We start from the raw sequence: 15,648 nt of genomic DNA on the forward strand, positions 1-15,648 counted from the left end.
CCATTAGCGACAGAGTTTATGATGCAAAATTGCCGTAATTTTGCAGAAAATGTAAAATGAGAGCGCTGCACTTTGATGCGTTTGCAGATTAGCCAAAATATTAAGCAAATGAACTCACTGGGGTCAGTGGATGTGTAGAACTTTGTTATTGACAGACATTCCAATTCTGTGGAAATGTGCAGTTCTGCAGGCACAGATTCTGAGATTCTGTGTGGCTCTGGCTATTAGCAATCTGCATTATTGATCAAGCCCAAAGTCTACAACAACTAAGAACTGAAACTCAGTACAGGACCCGTTGTCCTGAATATTATAGTGAGCTCTTTTGTTTTGCTAGAACAGTATGTGCTTTTTCCTGAAACCTTTGCATAACCTTACGCTTCAGAACATCAGTAATTTGTTGTGTTTCTAGAAATCCAGATTTGCAAACTGTAAATATACTTTTGCAATGATGCAATTATACTTTTCTTTAGAGTTTGTCTTTTTTTTCCACAAAAAATATTTAAACATCCAGAAAATAATATACATTTACTTGAGAAGCAAAATTGCACAATGTATTAAAATTTGAATTAAATTTTATTTTCTTACCATATGTATTTTTCCTGTTACATATAGTGACATTTATGCTTAAAAATGCCAATGATGTATGAAAAATAAACTTAATTTAAGATGTATTCGCTGATCTTACACAATTCTGCTTCTCGAGTTAATTGATCTTTAAAGATAATTGTAATTTACTGGAGAAAAAAAAAAAAAAACATTGTATTTGTACATTGCATTGTACTAGTGGCCATTTTCAAACTACTTCACACCCTTCAGTATATGGGAAGGATATGAATAACAGCCAATGTTCCACCTTTCACAAACAAAGAAACAGTTCATTTATGCTTAAAAAACTATAAAGATGAGATATTAATGTTATTATCCCCTGAAGCTGTTTAATAGACATATTGCACACTTGAATGAACCATTTGCAGGCTCTGCATGGTCCTTCTTTCATGTGATCAGAGCAAAACCCTTTTATTTATTTTTTCAATCCTTAAAAAGGGATATTCACCCAATCCCATATTTCTCTCTCTTTGTAAAATCCAGTGGGCTAAAGATCAGAGCAAGCAGCATGTGAGTTGCATTGTGCATATGGCAAGAGTAAAAGTGTTGTTATTGTGTTACTGTGTTGTTTTTGGGTGAGGAATAGGGTGAATAATGTTGCTAATTTATCATTGCCGCTGTTTAATCGACTTGAATAAACATTGTTTTTAATGAGCGTCTGTGTCCCAGGAGCGAACACTCCTATTAGATAAGTGCGAATTAGGGTTTTGGCTCAGTGACGAGCACATTGTGTGGAGCACATTCCTTGAGGTTTTTATTGAGCTGTGATTGCATTAATCCTGTTTATAACCATCTATGTAATGAGGCTGCTGTGTGTTTGGGTTCGGCAGGTCATTTCAGGAACCAAATGATCCTCTTAGCGCTAGCCCTAACTGCTAATACAGTTCTACTCTGCTAAGCTCGCTTACTATTTTTCTCACTATTTCTCTCGCCCTCCCCTCCTCGGTTCTGTGCTGACTCTAGTTATTTTTGAGAGGAGCTTTTTTTTGGATGACAGAAACACAGAGTGAAATGAATGCATTTTGAGTGGGGTTATAGATTGATATTACTCTGGTCGGGTATGGTTATGGTGTTTCTCTCTCCTGAGTAATGGCCTCAGGGGTTTAGGAGGATGTGGATCTGTGAACTACTTTGTGGTACTGCAGACTACCCTGTGCTAATGTACTCTACTGTGTGTTTATCTTTTCATTCGTATTCAAGCTTGTATTGTCTGTCACTCAAATCAAATACAGTCTCCATTCAAGAGGCGAATTTTCCAAAACACCCAATTTTGCACTGGCATTTAAGCCGGAGAGAATAACAACAACCTAATTAAGATATTTCAGCACATTTAGATTTAAACTGGATTGTGGGCGTTTTTTGCACTGATATACTACATACAAATGTAGCGCAAACACATTTGAACTCGCTCACACAAACAAAAGCATATTTCAGCATTAGTTACAGATGTGCCATTCATTTCGCATTTTTAAGTCAAACAAAGACTCAAGGATGGAAGATATTTGATGGCTGGAATCAATGCAAGCCTGTCAAACTGCATTATCTTTGCTGACAAGAATCTCAGCTGAATAAAGCCAAAAAAATATCTGCAGGGCATATGTGTGACTCACACTATCTGTGTTTGTTTTCCTCAAGTAGATAATGCATTAAAGGTTTTGCACAGTCAAGACTGTATTTTGTATGTTAGTTGATAGACCTTTTGTTTTTTAAATTAATAAACAGGCAATTCATCTTCAACTGACAATGCCACATTTACCGTTTTGGATATAAATCTCATCATAGCCATGACTAATCAAACAATCCATTGTATCATGTACCAAAAGTGGGTAATGGGGTATCTTCTGACATCTGCTGTAAGCAGATCTGGTGTTTGGTTCACATTCAGAACAGAAGCGGAGGAAATCAGTTGGTGCGGTAATGGCGTTCCTGCCCCGCTGCTCTGGAGGGATCAGACAGAGAACCTGTCGCTTGTAAAATGACACATTCAGCTGTGCCTGGATTGATTCAGCACCTTGCCCAACTCTTCTTTCCTTCTCTCTGGGGTTTTGTGTGTGTATGTGTGTACAACCGCTCTGCAGTATTAGTTCCTTGCTCTCTGCTTTGCTGCAGTACTTTACACTTATACTGGGCTCATACTTTACACTCATACTTTAAATAGAGGTCTAGGGCAGTCTGATCTAGAAGGTGAATTTAAAACATTTTCTTAGATTAGTTTCAGATTAGTTTTGCCTGCCATACTTTTAAAAATCATTATAAAATCTGGTCTGGTTTGCATCTTATTCTAGCCCAAACCACACTTTATTAGATGGGAAGAGCCTGTCTGAATGACATGAAATATAATCTATTTTTTTTCTGTACATTTTACATTTTCTGTACATCTATACATTGAAAGTAGAGTCCGTGACATTTTGGACCCCACTGACTTTAATTGTATGAAAAAAATAAATAGATAATAATAATTTTAGGGGTGAACTATACCTTTAAGTACACATTGTTTAATAACTTAAAAACTTATTCTAGGCCTGTCTGTGGAATTGCTAAACTAAATATTTAGGAAAAGATGAGATGGCACTAACATAAAAAAACTAATCACAAAGTGATTGCAAATGGAGATTTAGAGAATCTGTTGTCAATATATTGTGCAATATCTATTACCATCTGATAGGCCTATGACGGTCAATGTGACAACCGTGTCACCGCGGTGGTCTATTGCCACCGTTTCCTTTAGATCATGCTTTAGATTGGCAGGTTTGAGTGCAGGAAAATACAGTTTAATCTGCATTCAGCAAATTAATTTCATGTTGAGCGATGGACCTTGTTGGAAACCAGATAATTCATCGCCGATCTGGAGCCATCTCCATTCATCTCACCCATCCGCATTCGTATGTGTCTTCAAGTCCCCATGATCGCAAACACCCGGGTGGTCAGGTTTGTATTGGTAAGGCTTTCTTCAAACTGGCCAAACACAAACGAGACAACTGTAAATGGAAGATGCTGAAAAGAAATGTGCAAAAAATACGCTGCGATACCTGTTCCACAGAGAGCCCAGGAGTTAAAGGGATACTCCACCCCAAAATGAAAATTTTGTCATTAATCACTTAACCCCTAGTCGATCCAAACCCATAACAGCTTCGTTCATCTTCAGAACACAATTTAAGATATTTAAATAACAGTGTCAAGGTCCATAAAAGGTATGAAAGTCATCGTCAGCATACTCCATCTGCCATCAGACGTTTGGGGTGGAGTATCCCTTTAACACGCCTGCTTGGTGGCGGGTGAAACAGTGAGCCATGTCTACACCGGACAGTTGTCATGCCGTGTCACAACACAGCAGGTTGAGTCTGTCTACAGGACATTTGAACTTTGTGTCAGTACATCATAAATAGGATGAGGGATAAGTGATCTGTTGGTCCATTACCACCACATGGGTAAAAATCTGCCACCGTCACAGCTCTACCATCTGAGGATGTGACTGTGGAGGGCAGCCTGTTTCATTTGTGTCGGTTTGGTTGCTACATTTATAGAGTTGTTTAGCGCTTGTTCTATTTTTTATGACACCCAGTATGATAGTTGTACCATTTCAGCTCAAGAGGCATTTGATTTTAACTTATGATAATATCACAAATCAAACCCTGGCACACTATTGACTGACACTTATAATGCCAATGGGGGGCCATGAATATACAAAAGCAGATACGTTATATAAGACATGCATAATGCATGTGCTTCAGTAGTGTTTTGACGAAGAAAAAAGCCTAAGATGTCAGTCTTCAAGTGCTTCGCATTGATACAATCCTCCAAGGCAGCCGTGAAACCCAGAGCCCCGAAAGAAATAAATGGTCCCATTTTGTCAATCTTCCCTTTGATGGAAGACAGTCCACAATGCACCTGATGCCAAAGCACCACATTTCCTTTCTGCTGGACCAGGTATCAAATACCAGTGGTTTGCTTTTCATAAAGCTTACCCAGTCTTTTACAACATCAGTGACATGCACTTTCAGTGGGAAACATCAAAATGAGCATCTTGAATGAAGAAGAAACTCTCCTTCTGTGCCTCACTTTGCAAAGATGTTCAAGTGCCATTCAAAGGTTTGGATTTAATTGGCTTGTTTTGAAGGTGTAGTTGATTGTTGGAATTTAAAACTGAATCTTTTTTTAAACAACAAAATTATACAAGAGCCTTTTTGAGTAGACTTCAAGCTGCTTTTCAGTGCAACGAGGTGTGTACAGTGTTGAACGGTAATGAGCTTCTTTCTCCAGAGCACTCTTTTGACACTCCTCATCAGGTTAAAGGAAGTGCCTCGTTAACAGCCTCTCCCAGGTGTAAGACATTGTCTTTCAGAGCATACTTAAGTGAATGCAGTGTGTTATTTTGCTGTCAGAAACTACATTGGGGACTATATTTATTTAAGTCAACCACGTATTACTGTTTGACGTTGAGAACTGCATCACGAGGATCCCTTTCCACCAACATTTTTTCCCCAGTTTGTATTTCGTGAACATGAAAAGGCACCGTATGTTTTAGCAGTTTGACTCCAGTGTGTATGTGAACACTTCAAAGCAGCTGCGCAGAGACTGAGACTCTTTGAATTGAATTTCATATCTCTAGTGTCGCCTTTCTCCCACAATAGGACACAAATGGCTATAAATACATCAGAGCATCAGTATTTCAGGGAAGATGAAGTTTGAATTTTTGCAAAGAAGGGCAACAACATGCTCTGCAGTGTGGCTTATTGTACCCAAGCAGAGTATGTATGTGACGATACTGGAAAATCAGACAATTTCAGCTCTCCAGTGATAATGAGACACATGCATCATGATGTGATTTATCCAAGTAACACTTTGTTGTTCCAGGATCAAGACTCCTACCAACCAATCAAGTCATTTGTTTGGATGTAGTTGTCTTTTAAGGAATCATAGACAATCCTTTTCTCTTTTGAGAGCTTTAATACAGATCATGACATAGTCATATTTTTTCTTGTTCAGATGACAGCCTAAGCTCAGACAGCGAGATTCTGGAGATTCCCTTCATCAGCAGAAATAGAGCAGGAGTGTATGAATGCACCGCAGCCAACGAAATTGCAGTGGACACACAGACTGTTGAACTCACAGTCAACTGTAAGTCTCTTGTGAATTTAAATCAACATGTGCTACACATATATATGCAACATACAGTGAGACTATGACTATGAAATATTTATTTATTTATAAACAAATATTTGGATTTTTTAATAAACATATATGGATGAATTTTTCAACAATAAATAAAAAAATATATAATTTCATTTTTAATGAAATGTCTTGAAATGCAAAATTAAAGCATCACTAAATTTCAATACTTATGAACCCCACTTTATGTGTAAATTGTATATATATATATATTTTTTTACCTATAAACGCTTAGGATTTTATTTAAATAAATATAAAATATAATATAATTTGTAAAGAAATGTCTCAAAATGCTAAATAAAACCAATGCTAGTGGTTTAAGTCTTTTAAACCCTACTATATGTGTACACATTTTATTTGTTTGTTGTTTGTAGTTGTATTGTGATGGTCACTAAGTAACTAACAGTCCCTAACAAAGATCTCTTTTTTGTGGTTTTGTGTGTTTAGACCCTCCCAGTGTTTCAGATGGCAGAGATGTTGGTGTGACCCTGGGTCAGAGAGGTGTCCTGCAGTGTGAGGCAGATGCTGTACCCGACGCAGATTTTGAGTGGTACAGAGATGACAGGAGGTATGGCATATCACTTCAGGATATTCTGCTTCATCTGTTCCTTTCTTTGGGATAAAACCATACCCTTAATGTACTGTTAGTGTACACCAGGGTTCCTCAATGGCGGCCTGCGAGAGAAAAATATTTGGGCCGCGCTAATTTCAAATAATGTGGCATTAAAATTCAAACGCAGCATTAGAAAGCAACATTAACTTACATTGTGCCTACACCGGACGCGAGCGGCACGGAGCGACGCAACAAAATACAATAGAACTTATTATAATCAGTGATGCTGTCTATACTGGATGCGGCGCAGCGCGGCACGACAAATCCCAGACAGAAAACTGCTGACTCATTCTATTTATGACATGCTGACACAAAGTTCAAATGATTTGCAATGCTTTGTCGCATCAAGTGTAGGTACAATGTGACAGAAAAAACATGGCAAGTGTGAAGTAAAGAAAAGTGGACACTGAAAATAGATGATTCAAATGGGAATGGACTGAACAGTTTTGAGAGAGTGAGTAATACTATTTTTGTTATGAATGTTGGTTCGCAGTGAGTTCACAGTTTTATCGTAAGTTTGCTTTAGCCTAATTTATTTTCAAGATCTGAGGTAAAATATCTATTGTTGCTTTCACTATGGCTCTAAAAATCACACAAATAATATTTAAACTCACATTAGACACTTTTAACACTGAATAAAGCACATATAATCATTACCTGAGATTATCACCATCATATTTTGTATGTTGTTCCTGCTGCGATGTCACAGAAAATAAAAACCATGTCTAAAATAGAATTCTGTGTCGCTTGTTGTCACGTGTTGCTGTCACAAGTGGTTAGGACAAAAAATACATGGAAAAGATACTTTTTATCGCGTTGCGTCACATCTGGTTGGGACACACGGTCTTACAGTTTGATCCCCCAAAAAATCTAAGTATAAAAATATTAATACTGACAAATCTAATAATTGAATCTGCAATTAGGGAAAGTGGAGAGAAGAGATCCAGCCTGGAAATGAGCAGGAACAGTTGATTTGCATGGCAGACATGGAGATCCAGATTTTTTTGTTTGTTTGTTTTTAATATTCAACAGGCAAAGTTCTTCTGTATCTAAATGCAAAAATGTTCATAATTGCTTGAATAAAACAGACTACTGGGAGGGAAATCTGAATATCTTGTGACCATCTTTTGATTATTTTAACAAAAGCAACAATAATATAATAATTGTAATCATATATATATATATATATATATATATATATATGTAAGGAATAATCATTGAATTATTAGAAAAATAATGCACACCCGAGGTGGTGATGCGGCCACGATGCGAAGCGGAGTCAATTATTCCGCTTATACTACAGTTACCACACCTCAAGACATCAATCCGATGATTTATTTAAAGGGATTCATCCGGTTTTTGTACTTAAATCGCTATTGTGAGTAGGACTATTTCTTCTGCATCTCATCCAGTGCCTCTTTTGCTAGTACCAAAAAGTCGTTTTAAAGCTGGTAACGGAGGCTTGAGCCATTGATAGCATTCTAATGCAGTTATTAATGAAGCTATTAGAAAGAGAGCAAGAGCGACAGAGACACACAGAGAGAGAGAAAGAAAGAGAGCGAGATAGAGAGAGAGAGCTTGTGTGAATTAGGCTAACGTACCTCTGTGCGTCTCTAAACACTCTTCTGCTGCAGCGTCTCTAAACAGCGCTGTTATAACATCGCTAGTGAGAAATGTCATGTGTAGCCTTTAAGTTGCTACAGTGTGTAGGCTAACTGATAAAATCGTCAGGGCAGCCCTGACAACACCTTTTTTGTGCAAACTGTGTGACCGTTATTACGGTTTTACTATGCGAAGTGATATGGAACTGTAATGCAGTCAAGAGAGCTGCCTGGAACTACATTCGCCGTGCGTTTCCCAGAAAATAATTGCACACCTCAAAACGTTCGTCAGCCAATCAGATTCAAGCATTAAACGGCCCCCCTAGTATAAATATATATATATATACAGTCGTGGCCAAAAGTTTTGAGAATTACATAAATATTGGAAATTGGAAAAGTTGCTGCTTAAGTTTTTATAATAGCAATTTGCATATACTCCAGAATGTTATGAAGAGTGATCAGATGAATTGCATAGTCCTTCTTTTGCCATGAAAATTAACTTAATCCCAAAAAAAACCTTTCCACTGCATTTCATTGCTGTCATTAAAGGACCTGCTGAGATCATTTCAGTAATCATCTCGTTAACTCAGGAGAGAATGTTGACGAGCACAAGGCTGGAGATCATTATGTCAGGCTGATTGGGTTAGAATGGCAGACTTGACATGTTAAAAGGAGGGTGATGCTTGAAATCATTGTTCTTCCATTGTTAACCATGGTGACCCACAAAGAAACACGTGCAGCCATCATTGCGTTGCATAAAAATGGCTTCACAGGCAAGGATATTGTGGCTACTAAGATTGCACCTAAATCAACAATTTATAGGTTCATCAAGAACTTCAAGGAAAGAGGTTCAATTCTTGTAAAGAAGGCTTCAGGGCATCCAAGAAAGTCCAGCAAGCGCCAGGATCGTCTCCTAAAGAGGATTCAGCTGCGGGATCGGAGTGCCACCAGTGCAGAGCTTGCTCAGGAATGGCAGCAGGCAGGTGTGAGCGCATCTGCACGCACAGTGAGGAGAAGACTTTTGAAAGATGGCCTGGTGTCAAGAAGGGCAGCAAAGAAGCCACTTCTCTCCAAAAAAACATCAGGGACAGATTGATCTTCTGCAGAAAGTATAGTGAATGGACTGCTGAGGACTGGGGCAAAGTCATATTCTCCGATGAAGCCCCTTTCCGATTGTTTGGGGCATCTGGAAAAAGGCTTGTCCGGAGAAGAAAAGGTGAGCGCTACCATCAGTCCTGTGTCATGCCAACAGTAAAGCATCCTGACACCATTCATGTGTGGGGTTGCTTCTCATCCAAGGGAGTGGGCTCACTCACAATTCTGCCCAAAAACCACAGCCATGAATAAAGAATGGTACCAAAACACCCTCCAACAGCAACTTCTTCCAACAACCCAACAACAGTTTGGTGAATAACAATGCATTTTCCAGCACGATGGAGCACCGTGCCATAAGGCAAAAATGATAACTAAGTGGCTCGGGGACCAGAATGTTGAAATTTTGGGTCCATGGCCTGGAAACTCCCCAGATCTTAATCCCATTGAGAACTTGTGGTCAATCCTCAAGAGGCGGGTGGACAAACAAAAACCCACTAATTCTGACAAACTCCAAGAAGTTATTATGAAAGAATGGGTTGCTATCAGTCAGGATTTGGCCCAGAAGTTGATTGAGAGCATGCCCAGTCGAATTGCAGAGGTCCTGAAAAAGAAGGGCCAACACTGCAAATACTGACTCTTTGCATAAATGTCATGTAATTGTCGATAAAAGCCCTTTGAAACATATGAAGTGCTTGTAATTATATTTCACTACATCACAGAAACAACTGAAACAAAGATCTAAAAGCAGTTTAGCAGCAAACTTTTTGAAAACTAATATTTATGTAATTCTCAAAACTTTTGGCCACGACTGTATATAGGTCAATGGCCCTTGGCTTGGTATTGTTGGCAGAATTCGGCCCTCAGTGAGAACTAATTGAGGAACCCTGGTGTACACTCTGTAATTTCTCAATTCTCATTCAATATCAGCAATCAGCAATTTACAGTTGTTGTTTTTTTTTTTTTTTTTACTAGAGGAGTACAGTAGCGGCTAGTTATTAACAAGAGTTTTCTGTAATTCCTGTATATCTGTAAGGATTTATAATATTGGAATATTGGACTTGACATTGTGAGGTGAAGGACAAATATTGTTGCTGTTTTTAGCAGCTAAATACTTGAGAGCCTTTGGCTGGAATGTGTCTCAGTACATTCTCTTAAACTGTCTTTGATGTCAAGTGAATAATAAGTTGTCACAATGTTGTATCATAATTAAATGTGCATAAGCGCGCATGTGCGTGTCCCTCTGCGTGCCACTGCCAGTAATTCAATCCTGCCGTTTTGCCTCCTTTTAATGTATCAAGGCCCACTGCAATCTGTGTCTGAAAATGTTGATGCTGTCATAATTGTAACCTCTGGCTTCAAAGAAAGCTGTGATGTAGCTCAAACAAGGCTGGGCTGATTCAAGTCTCCCCATTTGCTGACTGTTTCCCAGGATCTTCAATGGCTTTTATGGCATTGAGATTGAGGATGCCGGTGCATTTTCAAAGCTGACTTTCTTCAACGTGTCCGAGGCAGACTATGGCAATTACACCTGCGTTGCTATCAACAAACTTGGCAAACACAACAAAAACCCTATACGGTAAGTTTCAGTGGTTTCTTTTCTCATTAAAGTAAATTCAGATCCTATCCACATCACATCAACTACAACAAGTTAAATTAATTTTATTTTCCCCTCCCTTAAACTTTTGTTAAAAAAAAAAAGACGAACAAAAGCAGAACCTTCTGATAATGTTCCTGTAAACACTATGATAGTTTCTGACCCGTTTAACTATCTAATCTTTGAGATTTTAATCTCAGGATTCTCCTTCATCTGCTTTTGATTCATGTTTTTGTGTTTGTTTTTGTTGATGTAGAAATAATCGAACCCACTAGTTCGACGCTATTGCAAGGTTAGTAGAGTGCATGGGAATGTGGTGTCCCACTCACCTCCTAAAGCATGTTCAAGCATGTTTGATATGCAAAGAAGATGCAAACATGGTTATTTTCACATCAACCGCAACATGACAAGGCCAGGTCCTTGATACGGCACTCAAGTTTTTCAGCGAGGGTGGCCCACAAAATTTCCCTGATTTGAACAGGGTAATATAATTGCCATGCTTCGTCTGACAGAATGTGATTGTCAAATTGTAAATTGGCCACTAGCTATTCCTATTAAGAGGGTTATTAGCTTAAAATCCCATTTTGTAATGTCAGTAATATATTCAGCACATTGAGTGACAATCTGAATTGGCGCTCTGTGATTGGCGGGGTACTGACATGCCTCAATCTGCCTTCAGTCACTGTGGGTTGATGAATGGGTCTCTGTTTTCTGTAGCCTAAACATGTTTCTCTTTCTCTTCTGTCACTTTCTTTCCTTTAAAACCTTCATCCACCATGGCATGGCTTCATTATGTCAATGCATGCTCTCATCTGCTGTTTGTAAGTACATGTCTGTGTCTTATGATGTCTTTTGATGTTTGTTGAATTGTGTGCTTCACTATTACTCAGCTGATGAGAAATGTACTTAAAGGAAAATTGTCATCATTTACTTGCACTCCTACTTCTGTGGAACAGGAAAAAAATGTAAATACTTTTTCTAGCCAATACAATTGTGATGAACAGGGTCTGGACAAAACGGACAGAAAAGCACCATTAAAGTATAATAAAAGTGTTCCATATCTCTCATGCGCTGTAGTCCAAGTCTTCTGAAGTTATGCAATAGTTTGAGAGCAGTAGTGATGCCTGATTCATAACACAATCAGTCTTTTGAGTTGGAAGTTTTCGAACAATCAATTGATGTGACTCAGAACACTTAAAAATACTTGACATATAACACTTGAGTTTAATGGACTGCTTTTACTATACTTTTATGGTTCTTTTTTAAAGCCTAAAAGCTTCAGTCCCCATTCATTACAGTAGCATTGAAAAGTTTGACCAGTGTATTACTCTGTTCCAAAGTCATACAGGTTTGGGACGACATGACAGTGGGAAAATGATGACAGTTTTTTTTTTTTTTTTTTTTTTTTTTTTTGACTGAGCTATCAATTTAAATGTACATTTGCACCTTACAAAAAAGTACCGTGGTCTTACTGGACATAGTAACCATGGTAATACACAAAGGTCTATGGTACTGTATGCTCTCAGAAAAAAAGGCACAAAAACTCTCACTAGGGCGGTACCTTTTCAAAATGTTTAAATATGTTAATTTTAGGTCCATTGTTACAAAGGTGTATCTTTTAAAAAGGTACTGCCCCAGTGACAAATTTTGTACCTTTTTTTCTGAGAGTGTACATAAATCATACCACAGTATATATAATCTATATACCATTGTACTGCCAGAGTAGGAGAGACCTCTGTCAATTATACCTTTAAAACTTTGCTCTCAGACTACTGCAATTTTTCCGTCTATTGGTATAAAAACTGTGAATGTGCCAACAGTAATATTACCATTAATGCACTTATATAAAGAAAAAGAAAAAAACATTGATTTAAAAACAATGAGTCAGGTTAAAATTGGAGTTAATTACTGTACATTCTATTGATGTATAGAAAATAATAGTGCACACTTCAGCCAGTAAATCTCAAATAGCTGCATAACTCAAAGTAATGCCATTGATTTAATACTTAATAAAATAGTTTATAATTTTTATGGTACTGATTTTTGCATTTTATGTGGTACATTGTTTTAGCTATGTTGAATAATATGTTTAAAAGCAAAGGTCAAACTGAAACCTACATTATTTGATTTTTTTTTTACTAAAATATATTGATTGTCTGCTAACTCGACAACAACTTCTAGATAAAAGTAATGTTCACTAGATATTTTAAAGATTTTCTTTTTTTTCAATTCCCTCATACAGTTTTTCATAAATAAGTTATTTGATCTCAGAGTTGAGATAAAACGTTGGGAAAATGAGCAAAATATTAGCATATGTTACCTTTTAACTTACAATCTGGCAATAAAATAAATAGTTTTTTATTTAATACATTCTCCTTTAAACCTCAAAATCACTTTATTTTTCTGACAAACCAGTGCACATTTTTTCATGCAGAGAGAGTATTTACTGAACATATGCTGAATAAATATCACTCGAACTTGTTTGTGATTGAACATGTACTGTATGTGTTATAATTGGCTCTGGTCTTTTCTACTTTGTTTGTAAGGGGTCGACCCTCACCTCCATATGTTGTTGTTGGTTGTTACTGATTTGTCCTTGCATTGTCCTTTAATCTTTTTTCTCTGCCAAGAATAGAAATCTTGTCCTGGCCAACTTTTCTCCACTGTCTGGCCTAAAAAAAAATGTATGGGATTGGTAACCATGTCCTCTCCGGAGAGTCATTAATTGCATTGAATTTGATTGTGAGAACGTCACATTAGTATGATTACACTTGTGCAGGATTTACTCTAAGCTGTGGCTGAAGAATAATTGGATAACTGTCCCTAAAGAAAGTCTACCATACTCTCCTAAATCCAGGGGAAATTAGACTTCAGTCTAAAATGTCCATCAAAGAGAAAGATTTAATAGACAGCAATGCTAATACCATGACGTAACATTTGTATTGTTGGGACTGAATATATCTCTAATAGTGATCGTTCACACCAAACGTTAAGCGAAAAAGGCAAATCAAATGTCTGTTCCCACCAAGCGTGTAGAAAAAAAGAGATTTGTTCAACAGATAAAAATGTGTATACAGTATTTTCCATTTGTTTGTGTATATGTATACACTGGGGGTTGCATGACTACTGTACTTTTACTAATTGACTAGTTGTCCATAAATGTAGTAGACTAGTCTGTTGTGTTGTACATAAAATGAATCGCCACTTGCCATTCAGCCATCAGCCATCCAAATCTATCATGGCTAACAGCATGTCTACTCTGTAGAAACCAAATAGACTGCTTTAGTTTTAATCAGTGTAGTTGTCTACACTTCGTACAACATTTTTTTCAGAATAGGCATGCAATAACAAGAATATATCCCATGCAGCCAAGATGATGTAGGCAATATATCCACTTCCAGACTCATGCTGCTTGTGTTGTGATGAATGGTGTATAAAAACACCTCACACTCGCTTATAGTTTCTCTCAGACACTGGACAGCGTTCAGAGCAATGTTTGATGGAACATGATGCATAATTTACACAATCTGGAAATGTTCTTCCCAGATGATTTCTCCATAATGATTTCAGAAAGTTAATCAAGAGTTCTAAGGCATGAACCAAACCAACTAGCTCTAAGATGAAATCAAAGTTGGTAATGACATGATTCAAGAGTGTATGTCTTTACGCCATTTACAATGCTTGGTGGGAGTGGGTGGTTGTTAATGAACTCTTTTGCCATGGATCTCATTTCCATGGTAACCATAGTTCTCTGAAAGGTAGATCCAAGGAGGATTGTGAATAATGTAGTTCTTCACTGAGAATGTGCCTATCAAACATGATTTTTTAAATTTGTGTTTATTTATTTTAAATGAAGCTGAAATCACACAGACTTGTTGCCTTTACAGATACATATTTCATTACGTGGAGTGTATAGGTCTGGCTTGAAAGGATTATATGTTACGAATCAATTTCTCTATGGAGAAAATGAATGGGATTTCTACTTCTGGAACCCAACTGTTGCGTTCTGTTGTAGTTGTGATCTGTGATTAGTTGAGTCAGGATCAAAGAACCCATTAGCAGAGCTAACTGAGTAGTTGACTAGTCAGTGCAACCCTTAAATATAAATATACACACATACGGTATTTCAACATTGAACATGTCTGAACATTAGCATGTTATTGTTGTTACCATGTTTGTTTGACAGTTTGACTAAAACTTTACCTGATGACAAGGTAAAAGCAATTGTAACCCTAACACTACTAGCCAAGCTGTCTTGCTCAGCTAAATCTCATAAATCGCATATTACAGTAAAAATAAAGTAAATAAAAGTGTATTTTTTTTCAAGAAAATTAAGACTGAGTTAGGACCATTAAAATAGTTTTTTACTGACTGGTAAAATCTGGTTAAACTGCACCTTCAGTGATTATGTTGTTTATAAGCAACTGCAATTACGGCTGACCTCGGCGGTTGACTGGTCAAGGATGCGGTGTACTGTAGGGTAATGATACTGATAGCACAGGGAGATGGGATGTGCTGGTTTGAAATGAGAAGAACAGATGCTCCAAAGACACAAATGTGACCACTAAAGACCCTCGCTTAGACAGTAATTTGCTGAGCTGGAGCGCTTTCGTCCCAGTTAGATGATCTGCTACCACAGCAGAGCAGCGGAACCATGCCAGAAATACTCTAGATTGACTTGATGAATATTTTTAGGCAAAAACAACTAATTTAGACAAAAACATGTGCCTAATAGCACCAAAGGGAATGATGCACTAAAGTTTACTCTGTGAATTTTTTTTTGAGTTCATATTGCTTGTGTTCTGAAGTGATTTTGTTATATTATCTCTCTTTTAGTGGAGACGGCTTCAGTTTTAGAAATGACTTCATCCGATTTTGCGCAAACAGCCTTTGAAAACAATGATTTGTTGGAAGGTTTGTGATACACAAGCTGTTGAATACTACTAATCACTACAAACTCACCAACAAAT

At 37.5% G+C, this 15,648-nt stretch overlaps 1 protein-coding gene across 2 annotated transcripts in view; it reads left to right on the forward strand.

The window, feature by feature from the left end:
• LOC109071267 (neurotrimin-like) overlaps positions 1-15,648 on the forward strand; it is a 259,248-nt gene that overhangs the window by 240,812 nt on the left and 2,788 nt on the right. For both annotated transcript variants that reach the window (XM_042765237.1, XM_042765236.1), the window contains 5 exons: positions 5,593-5,724; positions 6,223-6,343; positions 10,514-10,651; positions 10,921-10,970; positions 15,515-15,592. In XM_042765237.1, coding sequence (XP_042621171.1) covers positions 5,593-5,724; positions 6,223-6,343; positions 10,514-10,651; positions 10,921-10,970; positions 15,515-15,592 — 519 coding nt within the window. The remainder of the gene's footprint in view (positions 1-5,592; positions 5,725-6,222; positions 6,344-10,513; positions 10,652-10,920; positions 10,971-15,514; positions 15,593-15,648) is intronic.

Source organism: Cyprinus carpio, chromosome A10 (genome assembly GCF_018340385.1).
Source record: "Cyprinus carpio isolate SPL01 chromosome A10, ASM1834038v1, whole genome shotgun sequence".
Classification (NCBI taxonomy): Eukaryota; Metazoa; Chordata; class Actinopteri; order Cypriniformes; family Cyprinidae; genus Cyprinus; species Cyprinus carpio.